The 12,880-nt window shown below is 52.0% G+C and overlaps 1 protein-coding gene across 1 annotated transcript in view; it reads left to right on the forward strand.

Moving 5' to 3' along the window:
- The window catches only part of PRKCA (protein kinase C alpha), a 364,235-nt gene that overhangs the window by 263,175 nt on the left and 88,180 nt on the right, over nt 1-12,880 (forward strand). Inside the window, exon 5 of the mRNA XM_079904472.1 lies at nt 913-1,041. Coding sequence (XP_079760598.1) covers nt 913-1,041 — 129 coding nt within the window. The remainder of the gene's footprint in view (nt 1-912; nt 1,042-12,880) is intronic.

Here is a 12,880-nt window from a genome sequence, read left to right on the forward strand (position 1 = left end):
AGTAAGACTGATCTTTTTCTAATCCTCCCCCCACCACCCCCACCCCCGTCTGGCCCACGTAATGTCAGCTGGTGAGAAATGGCTTATGCCAGGCGTGTATTTGTTTTACTCAGAATAATATTTAAATATCTGAAGACAGGTTTAACATATCAAGCACAGGTTCTTTTAAAAACAACAACAAGGGCTTCCCTGGTGGCGCAGTGGTTGAGAGTCCGCCTGCCGATGCAGGGGACACGGGTTCGTGCCCCGGTCTGGGAGGATCCCACATGCCGCGGAGCGGCTGGGCTCGTGAGCCATGGCCGCTGAGCCTGCGCGTCCGGAGCCTGTGCTCTGCAACGGGAGAGGCCACCACAACAGTGAGAGGCCCGCGCACTGCAAAAAAAAAAAAAAAAAAAAAAAACAACAACAACAGACAAAAGCAATGCACTTAAGCCTCCTTGGAAATACGGTTTACTGAGGAAAGGAACATTTTCTGAATTTCCTTTACTCAACCCTGCAAATTCTCAGAAAGGCATAAGAAATGCTTGGCAGAAAGAGTCGTCTGTGTAAAATGTGCGTGCTCTTTGCCTCTGTGCACATAAATAGTAATCAGTCTGCGCTCTGCATGCGTTGACCTGTGTGGATTTTGTGTGCTGTCATGTATTGGAAGCGTTCACAGAAGACAGGGGGGTGTCTTGCTTCAGTTAAGACTGAACAAGTATGGATCGAGTATTCTAAGGACACTGTCGCTGTCATGCAGCCTGTGCTGTAAGGGACATCTGCTAACAGTTCTTTATGTCACAAAAGCATTACAGCAGAGTATCGAGTCAGAGGGTGGCTCATTTTCACTTCTGTTCATGCAGCCAAAACACCGAGGGAGGGGTGTTTCCAGGCCACGCGCCCAGCCTCACCCTTTGCTTTCTTGACTCGCAGCCTGTGATATGAACGTGCACAAGCAGTGCGTGATAAACGTCCCCAGCCTCTGCGGGATGGACCACACGGAGAAGAGGGGCCGGATCTACCTGAAGGCCGAGGTCACCGAGGAAAAGCTCCACGTCACAGGTAAGGCAATCTCGGATGGGTGTGAGGCGTGTGGTGCTCCGTGGGCTTCGGATCAAGGGCAGGCCAAGACCCGGGCTGCTCGGACGCAGAGCCACGGGGTCTCATGAACACGCCTCCCGAATCCCCAAATGCCAGCGTCAGTCGGGGTCACCACGGCCGTGTGGAAGAAGTGTTCTGCAGCAGGGCCAGCGGATTGTCCCCCTGGTGACGGGCACACCAGAAGCCACTAAGCAAGATGCCCCGGGTGAAGGTGGAACCCGGGCGAGGGCAGGCGAGGGCTGACCCAGGTGTTTAAGGGCGTCGGGCTGTGATGACCCGATGGGCCCGCCTCGAGTACTTACGCCTCCTCTGAGTTGGGTGCGGTGCTGAGAAATGCACACAGATGAACTTATCTGCTTCTCACAACTAGATCGTCAGCCTCATTTTCCAGAAGAGGAAACCGGGGCGCAGAGAAATGGGAGCCCTGCAGTGTCACATAGTAACAGACCCTGTGCTTCTAACCATCACCCCACCTGCACCTCACAGACGAGACGGCTGAGGCACCAGAACTCCATGTCCCCAGGCCAGGCGCCCTCCTCGGGGCCGTGTCAGGGTGCACGTGTCACAGCACAGCTTTTCCTTGGGTTTCCCACCAAATCCACGCTCGGCCGGGGGTCCTCAAGGTGACGCCCTCTGTGCTGCGTATGGTTTAAGGCTCAGGTGGCAGCCTCGTTTCCTTGCTCTGGAGGCCTCTCGGGTACCACCCGCACTGTACGCTCCCTTCTCCTGGACCAGGACATTTATTCTCATCAGATCAGCAAACGCACTGTGTTCCCATTTGTATTTAAAAGTGGAAAAACTGACTTAATTTTCTTTGTTATAGGAAAAAAAGACGTGAAGGGTCTGTTTAAGGAAGAAGCGGGCGTGGGGTGGGGGAGGAGTCCCAGAGAAAGCTCGCTTTCGGGAACATCCTCACATTTTTTTTCTTTGGAAAACAATCCAGTGTTCTACCCAGTGCTGTCCTGTCAGGTAAGAATTCAGGGAACATCAAACAGGGTTTTGAGGTGTTGCGAGGAGAGGGTCCACACACTCTGTGGCTGGGTAACCTGATGAAACGAACCACACACGGCTAGTGGTCAGAATGGGACTGTGCATAAAATCCCCATCACAGACACAGGACCCCTGGTGCCTTTGTGTTTCAGAGAAGTTCCTTGATTTTCTCAAAACCATCCTGCCTGCCCCCTTGCGCTTGGGGCTGCGGTTCTCGCCTGCGTTCCCTTTGATTGGACGGATGCTGCACCGTCACAGCCCCAGGCTTATTTCTCTCTCTTTTTTGCTAAGGCTCCCTCATTGTCAAAGTCTCGTCCTGGGGGCAGGGAGCGTGCAGTTTCAGAGAAAATTACCGTAAAGCAGAGACTGAGTAAGTGGTGAGGGGTCGCAGCAGAACGCCTGTTGACTGAACGGCTCTGTGCTTCTCCCCGGCTTTACAGCGACCCACGGGCATGGCGACGTGGTGGACACACAGGGAGTCGGAGCTCAGCCGGGAGGGTCCCAGCTCCCTGAGGGCTGGACTGCCTGGCAGGGATTCCAGCGTTCAGCTCGCACTCCTTTGCTTCTGAGTACAAAACAGACTGTGGTGCTAGACCGGCCCGTGCCTTATCCATGTGGCGCTGCCTGAGTGTTCCAGGCTCTTCTGTGAGCCTCAAGAGCCTTGCAGGTGTGAAACTGCACAGAGGGGCACAGATGCGCCGTCTGGGGTGGCACACGGTACGAGGGAAAGACCCACCTTGCAGGGGACGGACAGCCAAGTGTATCCTCCTGGGACTGCTATGCTAATCACTCCAACATTGCCAAGAGTTGAACTTGACTCACAACTGTGGAATCATCTTAGGGGAAGGCACCCTCCCTGAGTTTGAGACTTTTCATGCATGAAAGCCAACCAGTGTAACCTATGGCTGCAATCTAGGTCATGTCTCGAGAACGAGTCTACACATTTGTGCAGAGATGTAGCTCTGCTCTAGGACTATGAATTCAGCAATACTTTTTCATAACAGCAGCAACGGCAGCTCACAGTGACTGAGCACTTCCCACAAAAGGGCCACCTTTGAAGCACTTTACATCATTAACTTATTTAAACCTGTGCGGAAGTTTATTATCCTTATAGATGAAGAAACCAAGGCACAAAGAAATTAAATAACTTGCCCAAAGTCACACAGATGGTCACTTGAATGGTTACATATTCAACTGATAGAAGTAGAGATATTTTAATGACAGTACCAGTAGGAACTGGAATCTTATCTTAGTTCAGGCTGCTATAATAAATACCATGGACTGAATTTCTCTTGGTTCTGGAGGCCGGGAAGTTCAAGATCAAGGTGCCACCAGTTTGGTTTCTGGAGAGCAATCTCCTCCTGGCTTGCAGGGCTGCCTTCTGGCTGCGTCTTCACTTGGGGGTGGGGGGGGGGGAGAGAGAGAGAGAGAGAGAGAGAGAGACAGAGAGAGAGAGAGACAGAGAGAGAGAGAGAGACAGAGAGAGAGAGAGAGACAGAGAGGGGGGGTAGAGAGAGAGAGAGAGTCTGGGAGTGGGAAGAGGGAGGAAGGAAGCAAACTCAGTGGTGTCTCCTAAGGGCACTGATCCCATCCTGAGGGCCTCACCCTCATGACCTCATCCCCTCCCAAGGCCCCACCTCCTGTACCATCACCGTAGGAGGTTAGGGCTTCCACATACAAACTTGGAGGCACAAACATTCAGTCCACAGCAAATCTAACTTAAAAATACAGTAGTTATTTGTGTGCAGGAAATTCAGTCCTAAATATAGACATCCAAACTAAAGGAAATAACCCGTTAGTAATCATTTCCTTAAGACTTTTAGAGTAATTTTAGATTTTCAGAATCAGAATTAGCCTGGCTTCAAGGAGAACAGAAATATAAACAATAAACCATAACGAGTAGAGCTTATGGTACAAGAAAAGTCACAAAAGTAACACACAGGGCTTCCCCGGTGGCGCAGCGGTTGAGAGTCCGCCTGCCGATGCAGGGGACACAGGTTCATGCCCTGGTCCGGGAGGATCCCACATGCTGCGGAGCGGCTGGGCCCGTGAGCCATGGCCGCTGAGCCTGCGCGTCTGGAGCCTGTGCTCCGCAACGGGAGAGGCCACAACAGTGAGGCCCGCGTACCGCAAAAAAAAAAAAAAAAAAAAGTAACACAGAGTTGCCTACACCTTTCACCCAGCAGCCCCTGATAGTCACGTCCTTACATAACCATACTTTAGGCATCAATGTAGTCACATTTTTAAATAGTACCCGATAAATTTGTGAACAATAGGTACCTATGTTAGTCAGTAGAAATTGTTTTCAAGAGTCAAAGAGAAGACCTTAGGCTTCCTTATTCCAGTATAAAAGGCCGGCGAGGAACACAGGGCAGGGCCCCTCCCTCGTGGGACCTAACACCCGTCCCGCATCACCTGCCTGTTCCCCTCCCCACCCAGCGGGTCTGGCACTTGTGTGTGGGTGTCTGGACAGATGGTTTCCGTAACAGCAGCTGCCATTGACCGAGTCCTTGCCGTGTGTGTACTGCTGTCCACAGGACTGGACCTTTCCCCATTGACCGAGTCCTTGCCGTGTGCGGACTGCTGTCCACAGGGCTGGACCTTTCCCCACGCCGAGTGCTGTCGTAGTCATTGTTTCCCTGACCCCTCAAGAATTATACCACAGCGTACTGTTCTTGCCCTCATTTCAAGATGAGCAAAGGAGCTAACGTGGTGGGGGAAGGAAATTGCTCCGAGTTACGAGGCGGAAAGTGAAGGGAGGCGGCCTGAGCCCTATCTGACCCTGCACCCCAATGCTGTCAGTCTCCCAGGTCTCTCTTGCTAATTAAAGAGGCTCCTCTGGATGAATAGCAAACCCATAAATAGTTTCTAAACCCACACTCGACACCCCACAGCTTCTCTGAGGTGACAGAAGGTCTAAACGTGGGACTTAGGACCAGGGGAGAAAAGTGTAACGTGTGGAGGAATTAAAGAACAACCAAGTCCACGTATAATTAAGCTCAGTTATGTGGGTGGCAGACAGTCCCATGGGAGGTGCTGGGGCGTACGGCGTGGGGGGGAAGGACCCCGCGGAGGAAGAGTCTGAAGGACTGTAGGTGTTCGAGAGGCCAGAGGGAAGAGACCTGCAGCTGACGGCTGAGATGGGGTAGAGGAATTAGCCGGCCTTAACGGGAACACACATATAAACAATAAACCACCACGAGCAGGGCTTATGATACCAATGCAAGTGATTTCTTGGAAAATGCACTTAAACCCGAAGTACCTGTGTTAATTGTCAGATGGGCTCCATTTCCATTTGACCTGTGCAGAATCACTCAAATTGAAAAGAATTCCCAAAGTAAAGTAGAAATTCCCAGCGGACTCCGGGGATGGAAATCACCCTTTTGAAATCAGAGATCAGTTTCCTTTCGAGATTGGTACAGTATTTCTGGGAAAGGCCTCCGCTTTTGTGGTGTATTTTTATTTTTTGCCTTCGGGCAGTGGTGCTGATGTTATCTGAACAGTGTCAATATTTTTTTCCGTTCAGTATGCGATTTTAATAGGTTTCCTACATTCCTGTGTACTTTTTATCTGGTTTGGAGGAGTGCTATGAATTCAGCAGTGCCACTCGTGGGAACGGATTTTCAATTTAATGTTGTAAGTAAATGGGAAAAATACCGTATGCTTTGCAGCTGTTTCAGGAGCACATCTCTTCCCCAAATAGATGATTCTGCAGAAGAGTCTGATTTTCTCAGCTACTTTGTGTTGTTAAGTTATGGAGATGAACTTCTAAATGGACTTCCGGGGTTGGGGGGCGCTTCCTGCTGGTCCCGGCAGCCTACAGATCGCGTCCTCTGTCTCTCTTCTAGCTCTGTGTCCGGACTTTGCCCTCACACGGTTGTTGGTTTAAAGAATACTGCTCCCTCTGTGTGTTCTTCCACCTTTTAATAGCGTCATTGGGATGGAGTCAAGGCGGTGAGACAGCTTTGTATAATAATCATTCATTCTTTGATCGGACTGTGTGTTATCCATTTATAAGCTGTGTGTCAGGCTCTCTGTGAGGCCCTGGGGGTGCTAAGATAAGGAAGACATAGTCCTTATGGGGAGAGGACACTTCAAGGAAAGATGCTGGGCCGCGGAAGTGCTTGGTGTGTTCAGGAAGCTCAACCCAGTCCGGGATTTCGGGGATTTTGAGTGCGCCATGGGGAAAGCTGGGGGGAAACTTCTCTCCATTTTCAAGGGGTTAGGGCTACAGTCATCCCAGTTTACAGATTGCACGGGTCTTAGGAGTCACGGGGTAGTAGCTCCCAGTTAAATACTTCTTTCTCAAGCAGGAGCATTTACAGTTCCGGTGGCTGTGTTTTCAGCAAGGACAGAGCATCACCCTCCCACCCTGAACTCCAGGCGTGACCCTGAGGTTCACTGTGACCCTCGACTTTCTTTGTCGATTCCGGGACAGGAGGCATGGCAGGCGGCCCATTGGTCACCTGAGAGCTTTGCTCAGATGCTTTCACCCCCACCCCCACCCCACCCCCACCCCCCACCGGCAGGAAGGCCTGAGAGTACAGTAACCTGTTTGGGGCGGCCAGCAAGGAGCAGTTGGGCCAAGCCGCTTGCAGAACGGGAAAGGTATTAGTTGGAGGTCATTTCTATTAAATAAAAGCTTGGCTGTGGGAATCAGATCCAGCTCAACAGCACAAAAGGTGACGCAGCTGCTGTGGCTGGCCCTTTGTTTTGGGATAGGGAGGGGTCCTCAGGCAGCTGCTTCCCCTCAAGTATATCCAGATTGTCCATTACCGGTCATGCTACCTTTGATCACCTGGTTAAGGTATTTTCATCAGGTCCCTCCACTGCAAAGGTACCTTCTTTAAATTCATAATTAATGAGGGGGCTGGATGTTGTACTTGGAGACCAGCAACTTTTTGTCCCATGGTTTTGGCAGCCGTGGTCCAGCCTTAATCAGTTATTATACTGACGGTTGCAAAATGGTGATTTTCTAGTTCTGTAATTGCTTCAACGTTCAGTAGCTGGCATTCATCTGAAAGAAAAGCTTTCCCTTTATGTCCCCCTACAGTTTTTTTAAGTAGCAATTTGAGGTCACTATTTCTTTTTTAGTGTCTTTTTAAAATGTTCAAATTGTTCAAAATATGGCCAGCGGGAGCCGCTTCGTGCTGGCTCTGCATCCCCTTGACATGACCCGTCCATTTCTTCAGTACTTCCTTTCTTTCTGGAGCCGCCTTTCTCTGAGGAACACTGGGGTTTTTTTTAAATGGGAATGATGATAAGAATCAAAGTCGGGGTTCTGGGGTGCTTGGGGCTCCCAGGGTGCTACTGCCCTAAGCGCGTCCAGTAGACAGAGGCAGGGTGTTTTTTATGACCTCCCACTGCTGCCTCTGGCTCTGATCCTGGACCGGAGTTCTTCTCCACCTTTCCCAGTCCTCACTGATTCTCCGTCCTCCCTCAGTAAGACCCCTGGTCCCCAGTGATGCCAGCATGCCCATTTGTTTGCCCTGCCCCACATCGCGTGCAGCAGTTTCGGAATCAGTATAGCAACACCTCTACCAAGAAGGAGCCTACTCCGTAAAGCTCAAGAACTTATTGCCATTTTAAATAAAGCCTCAGGCGATGCGCCGTCGAGGGTACGTAGTCAGAACGCTGGTACCTGGACTAAATGTTTTCCTGTGTAGCCATGTTGCCCGTTTGGTACGTGGCACCTTCCCGGTCATACTCAGCCTCCTCCGTGATGTGACAAACCGAAAGGACGCTGATCCTGACGGGATGTAATAGAAAGTACACACTGTCATGCGCCCGTCCAGTATTGGAGCCAAAACTGTATTACCCGAATCTAACGAGGGAAAAAAAAAAAACTAGACAAATCCAGATATTGGGACATTCTGCTTGGTAACCGACTGGGACTTTTCAAAAATGTTATTATTGTGAAGAACAAAAACCGTCAAGGGGACTGTTCTTGACTAAAGGAAACTAAAGAGACCTGATAATCGAGCAGAATCTGTGACCCAAGAAAGTAACAATTCTAAGGGACGTCCGGGGAGCAGGGCAGAAATCCGAATCTGGACCACCCTTTAGATAGTGGTTTTGGATCCACACGACGATTCTGGGTGGTCATGGCAATGTGACTATGGGGGAGATGCTGAAATAGTTGAGGGGCGATTTTCCCTGACGTCTGAAACTCACTTCCAAATGGTTCAGCAAACACAAAACGCTGAAAGTACTGTGAAATACACACGCACACACAAGCCTGTGTGGCGAATGTTAATCACTAGTGAAAATTTTCAGATCAACCAAACCTCCAAAAAGTTGAGCTCTGTTAGGTTGGAGCTTCCTGTTCTGGTGGGTACAGCCCTTAAACGCCCTCTGTAGAAATCCCTGTGGGCTGGAAGGAAGCCCCAGATGAACCAACCTCCGAGCTCCTGACGGGGATGCCCGTAGCCAGCCGGTCGGAACACGGTGAGCCGCTGTGGGAAAGGGGGACGTAGTGCACACCACGGGAGCCGCGGGTGCTGCCGGAGGGCCTGGGTCCTATGAGAGGAGAAACCAGGGCTTGTTGAGCCCCTGCCACCTCCCAAGCCCTGGTTGGATGCTTTCCTGTTATCACGACGACCCCTCCGGAAGAGTGCTCTCATCCTTGCCGTCATTCTGTCCCACAGACACAGGCTGCGAGAGCTTGTGTGACCTGCCCAGGTCCCCGGCTGCTGAATGGAGGCCATCCTGACGCTGGTGCCCAGGCCCACGCCTCCCACCCCCTTACCCTGCCGGCTCCTGGCTCTGGCCGAGGGCAGATGTGTGCCCGTCGCAACTCCCTCCCCTTACTACAGATAGGCCCACACCGTGTGGCTACAGTGTTGGCCATTTCGTGTTTCCATCCTCCAGTGAACAGGTGAGGCTACCCTGAGCTGGCCCTTGGCACTGTCATCATGACCCCCAGAACCCCCTTTTCCAGGGTTTAGATAACAGCTGGCGATAAAAATGGCAGCAGGGAACCCAGCCGAACTCCTCCCTGCCTCAGGGTGGAGACCTGAAATGGGCAAGAAGGATGGAAACGAACACCCGTCAAGATGTGTGCCGACCGATCGTGCAGGAGTGGGCCAGACGCGACGGCTGTGTCCTTTCTCAGCCTGCCTCGCCGTCGCGGCCTCACCCTTGCTCTCGAATTCTCAGTCTTGGAAGAAGCCATCTCTAGCTTGGCCGGGGCTTAACATCCAGGCACAGCCTTTGCAAAAGAAAACAGGAACTGCCTTGGAGCTAAAAGCACCTAGCAGCATGCTTGTCCCAGAGGAGTGCTTGCACGCTGCCACATTCAGATGCATGGGCTTCCAGCTGACCACTGCTGTGTTTTCTTTTCTTTTCTTTTTTTTTTTTTTTTTTGCGATACACGGGCCTCTCACTGCTGTGGCCTCTCCCGTTGCGGAGCACAGGCTCCCGACGCGCAGGCTCAGCGGCCACGGCTCACGGGCCCAGCCGCTCCGCGGCATGTGGGATCTTCCCGGACCGGGGCATGAACCCGCGTCCCCTGCATCGGCAGGCGGACTCTCAACCGCTGTGCCACCAGGGAAGCCCTGGTGTGTTTTCCATGGATTTATCTACTCTGTCTTCTTCCTTGGTTGGCCATTCCTAAATATCTGGTGCCGTACGTCTGTGGGACCCCTTCAGCAGCCGGTACCTTGCCTGCCTCTGCAGTCTGGTCCCTTCCGTGCCCCGCCCCCCACCCCTTGGCACTCCGCATTCGCATCGTGAAGAAAAGCTACGTGCCGTTTCCCCAGGGGGCAGGCTGGTTCCCACCTGCTCACCTTTGCTTGTGCTGTTTACCTTGCTCCATCAGGAGTACTGTTTAACCCTCAGCCCCAGTTCCCTTCATGAAGCCCCTCCTACCATTCTGTGCCCCGCCCACAATGGCCCAGTTTCTCCGCACGCCCCTTTCTAACATTTATTTTGTGGTTTTATGTTTATCTGCCTGCTGATCTCTTGCTACCAGACCATTAGCCCTTTGAGGTCCGAGACGGCGTCTTATCTCCTGTACCCAGTGCCCTGAATTTGTGTCTAAGAGATGGGTGTTGAGCAGAGGATGATGATGTTAGAAGAACCCAGCGAGCACAGCGTAGGAAAGACCCAGCTCTATACTGTGCTGCTACCTCCCAAGTCCAAAGCCACTCTTCCCATTGTAGCCCTGTATCTGGATCACATGGAAATGATCCTGTTTTAGCCAAATTCATAAAGCCACGTGACTCTTGGGCTCCTTCAGAGAGACACACATCCACCAAGAAAGAGGTTGCACGTTCCCCGGGGACGTGTCATCACTGACATCCTGACCTGTCTGTGGCAGAGCTGTCAGGTGTGTACTAACTAGCAGCATGTCTTCCTTGGATTGTCCCTCGTGCAGGGCTCTCTGTGCAGTGATTTGAACATAGCTTGCTATACCGAGTGCACTGGGTGCTTGTGGGAAGCAGCAAGACCAGGATGAGGGGCAAAGGGTCGCCCGTGTCATTTCCTGAAGGCAAGAGCACCCTGGTCTCCAAGCTCAGTGACATGGCTTCTTTCTCCTGCTTGTAAACTGTGGTGGTTTAGCTGTGGATGGCAAGTCCCCTCCCCGTTGCATCCTTGCCAGAGCACTTAGATCTCAAATGCCCACCTCCTAAAACCTCGCGGGGAGCGGAATCTTCACCCTGTGCCGGGTCTCTGGCCTGAGGGTCCTGCCACACTGTACGTCTGCCCGTTGAATCTCTCTCCGCCTGGCAGTTTTGTCGAGTCGGTGGTGGCCCAGTGGTGCACGAACAGCTTGCTTATTTCACCAGATTAAACGTTTTACATCCAAGATACTTGGGCCCCAGTCTTGCCTCTTTCGGAATTAATTTAGTCTCACATTAGGTTTGATGCACGTGGTCGCCTTGGGAAGGTCTGAAGTGTTGACAGATGGGCTCAGTCGGAGAAAGGTCCCAAAGGTAATAAGAACATCCAGATTCTTGTAAAACTGTGGGTGAGGTGATAAGAGGCTTTTCCAGGTGGAAATCTCTTAGCCCCGACGTGGGAAGTTCAGTGAATGTTTATCTTCAGCTTTGTATTCTCAGATTCAAGACTGTGGTAGAACAAGAGACAGAGGGCCGCGGGGAATGGCTTGCTGTTATGCTGTCTTTCTCTCTGAGGACCGTCGTCTTCCAGAAGCAAATACTAATGCCAGTCCCCTGTTGGCCCGAGGCCTCCAGTAGCCCCTGACGAGTTCGCCCCCAAGAGAGTCAGCTCTGAGCCCATCTCTGGTGACCAGGAGTGTAGGGGAGAGTTGCTGGTCTGGGACAGTTGAACCCTTTCCCTGCCGGCTAAGCAGGTGTCACACGTGATGCTCCGCCATCGCGTTCCTGGTGGGGAAGCCTAGCGAAGGCCACGCCCCCGCGAAGATGGGGCTCCCTCCGCGGAGCCAGCAAGAGCACGTCCCGCCCACAACCTCGCGTAGAGCTGATAGAAAGAAGGTTGGTTTCACTGGGCCTTGGCTCTTGAGGGTTTGGCTGCTTCAGGGTGGCGAGAAAAAAAGAGAACCAGCGAACATTTTTGTCTGTGTCTGCCACGCTGCGTGAATGCTTATGATTTTATTAGCAACTGCCTGGGAGCCAGGCCTGATGTAATTTAATTTAATCTCCTCGGTTATTTTCAGTTCAGCTCAGTCTGTTTTCAGCACGGATGAGGGCAAGTCATCAGGTGGAGGGGGGCGGCCGAGGGAGGGGCAGGAGGAGGTACCTTCCACCCCACCACACACACAGCCCCAGTTACTCAGGCTTAAGCCTCCCTTCGTGGAGACGGGTCCCCAGACCAAGATCTGGTTCCCACCAAGTTCCTCTTGGGTCTCATCACCTTGTTCCTCTGAGTAAAGAAATGTTCTGTCAGCCCGGGGAGAGGCGCGGCACAGAGGAGGTGGTAATTATGCAGCCAGAAGTGCACATGGGGCGGTTCTCTCTGGTGCCGGCAGCGAGCCCAGGAATGACACCGTCCCCTCTGGCTCCTGCGCTTACCGATGTGCTGCTGTAGCCCTTTCTCTCTGCGGTACTTTGATGCTCTGCGATTGGAAATTTGGGAGGCGGGATGCCAGGGTTCTCCCAGTTTGTTGCGTTTCGTCTCAGTCCCTGTGTTAGACAGAAGCTCCCTCCTCGGCGCCAGGTGCACAAAGCCCGACGCTGCTCCGTACGCAGCCCGCCACACCCACCCCAGACGCCAGCGTCCGGTTCCCTAAGAGCGGAGCCTGCGCGCGGCTTGTGAGTGAGCTCTCCAGGGTGATTCCCATGCACAGTAACTCTGGAGAACTGCGGCCCTGGGTGTTTCTAGTCTCGGAGTAGATTCCATTTTCTTATAACAAAGCAGGGGTTGGGGGTGGGATGAATTGGGAGATCGGGAGTGACATAGATGCACTAATATGTATAAAATAGATAACTAATAAAAGCCTGCCGTACGTACGGCACGGGAGCTCCACTTCGCTGTACGGTAGAAACTAACACAACATTGTGAAACAGCTCTGCCCCAATAAAAACAATTTAAGTGCAATGTTGAGACAGTAAAACACAGTTTGAGAAAAGGTCAGTGGGTTTGTCCACCTGCCGTGTTTCTAGATCCTGAGACACTTTCATTTTTATGACTTTTCAATAGAGAAAAATTTCTCCGTCAAACTGAACAGCTGAAGTGTTGAAAAGGGCAGAGAAAGGCTCTTCTCCGATTTCTAGTGCAGTCGGCAACACAAGAGGTTGAAACGGTCAGCTGGCAAAGTACACAGGCCCAGGGAGGTGTACTGCAAGATCAGGAGAATAACAGGAAAATAAAAAATAAGTAAATAAAC

This window comes from Stenella coeruleoalba, assembly GCF_951394435.1.
Source record: "Stenella coeruleoalba genome assembly, chromosome: 19".
In the NCBI taxonomy this organism is placed as follows: domain Eukaryota; kingdom Metazoa; phylum Chordata; class Mammalia; order Artiodactyla; family Delphinidae; genus Stenella; species Stenella coeruleoalba.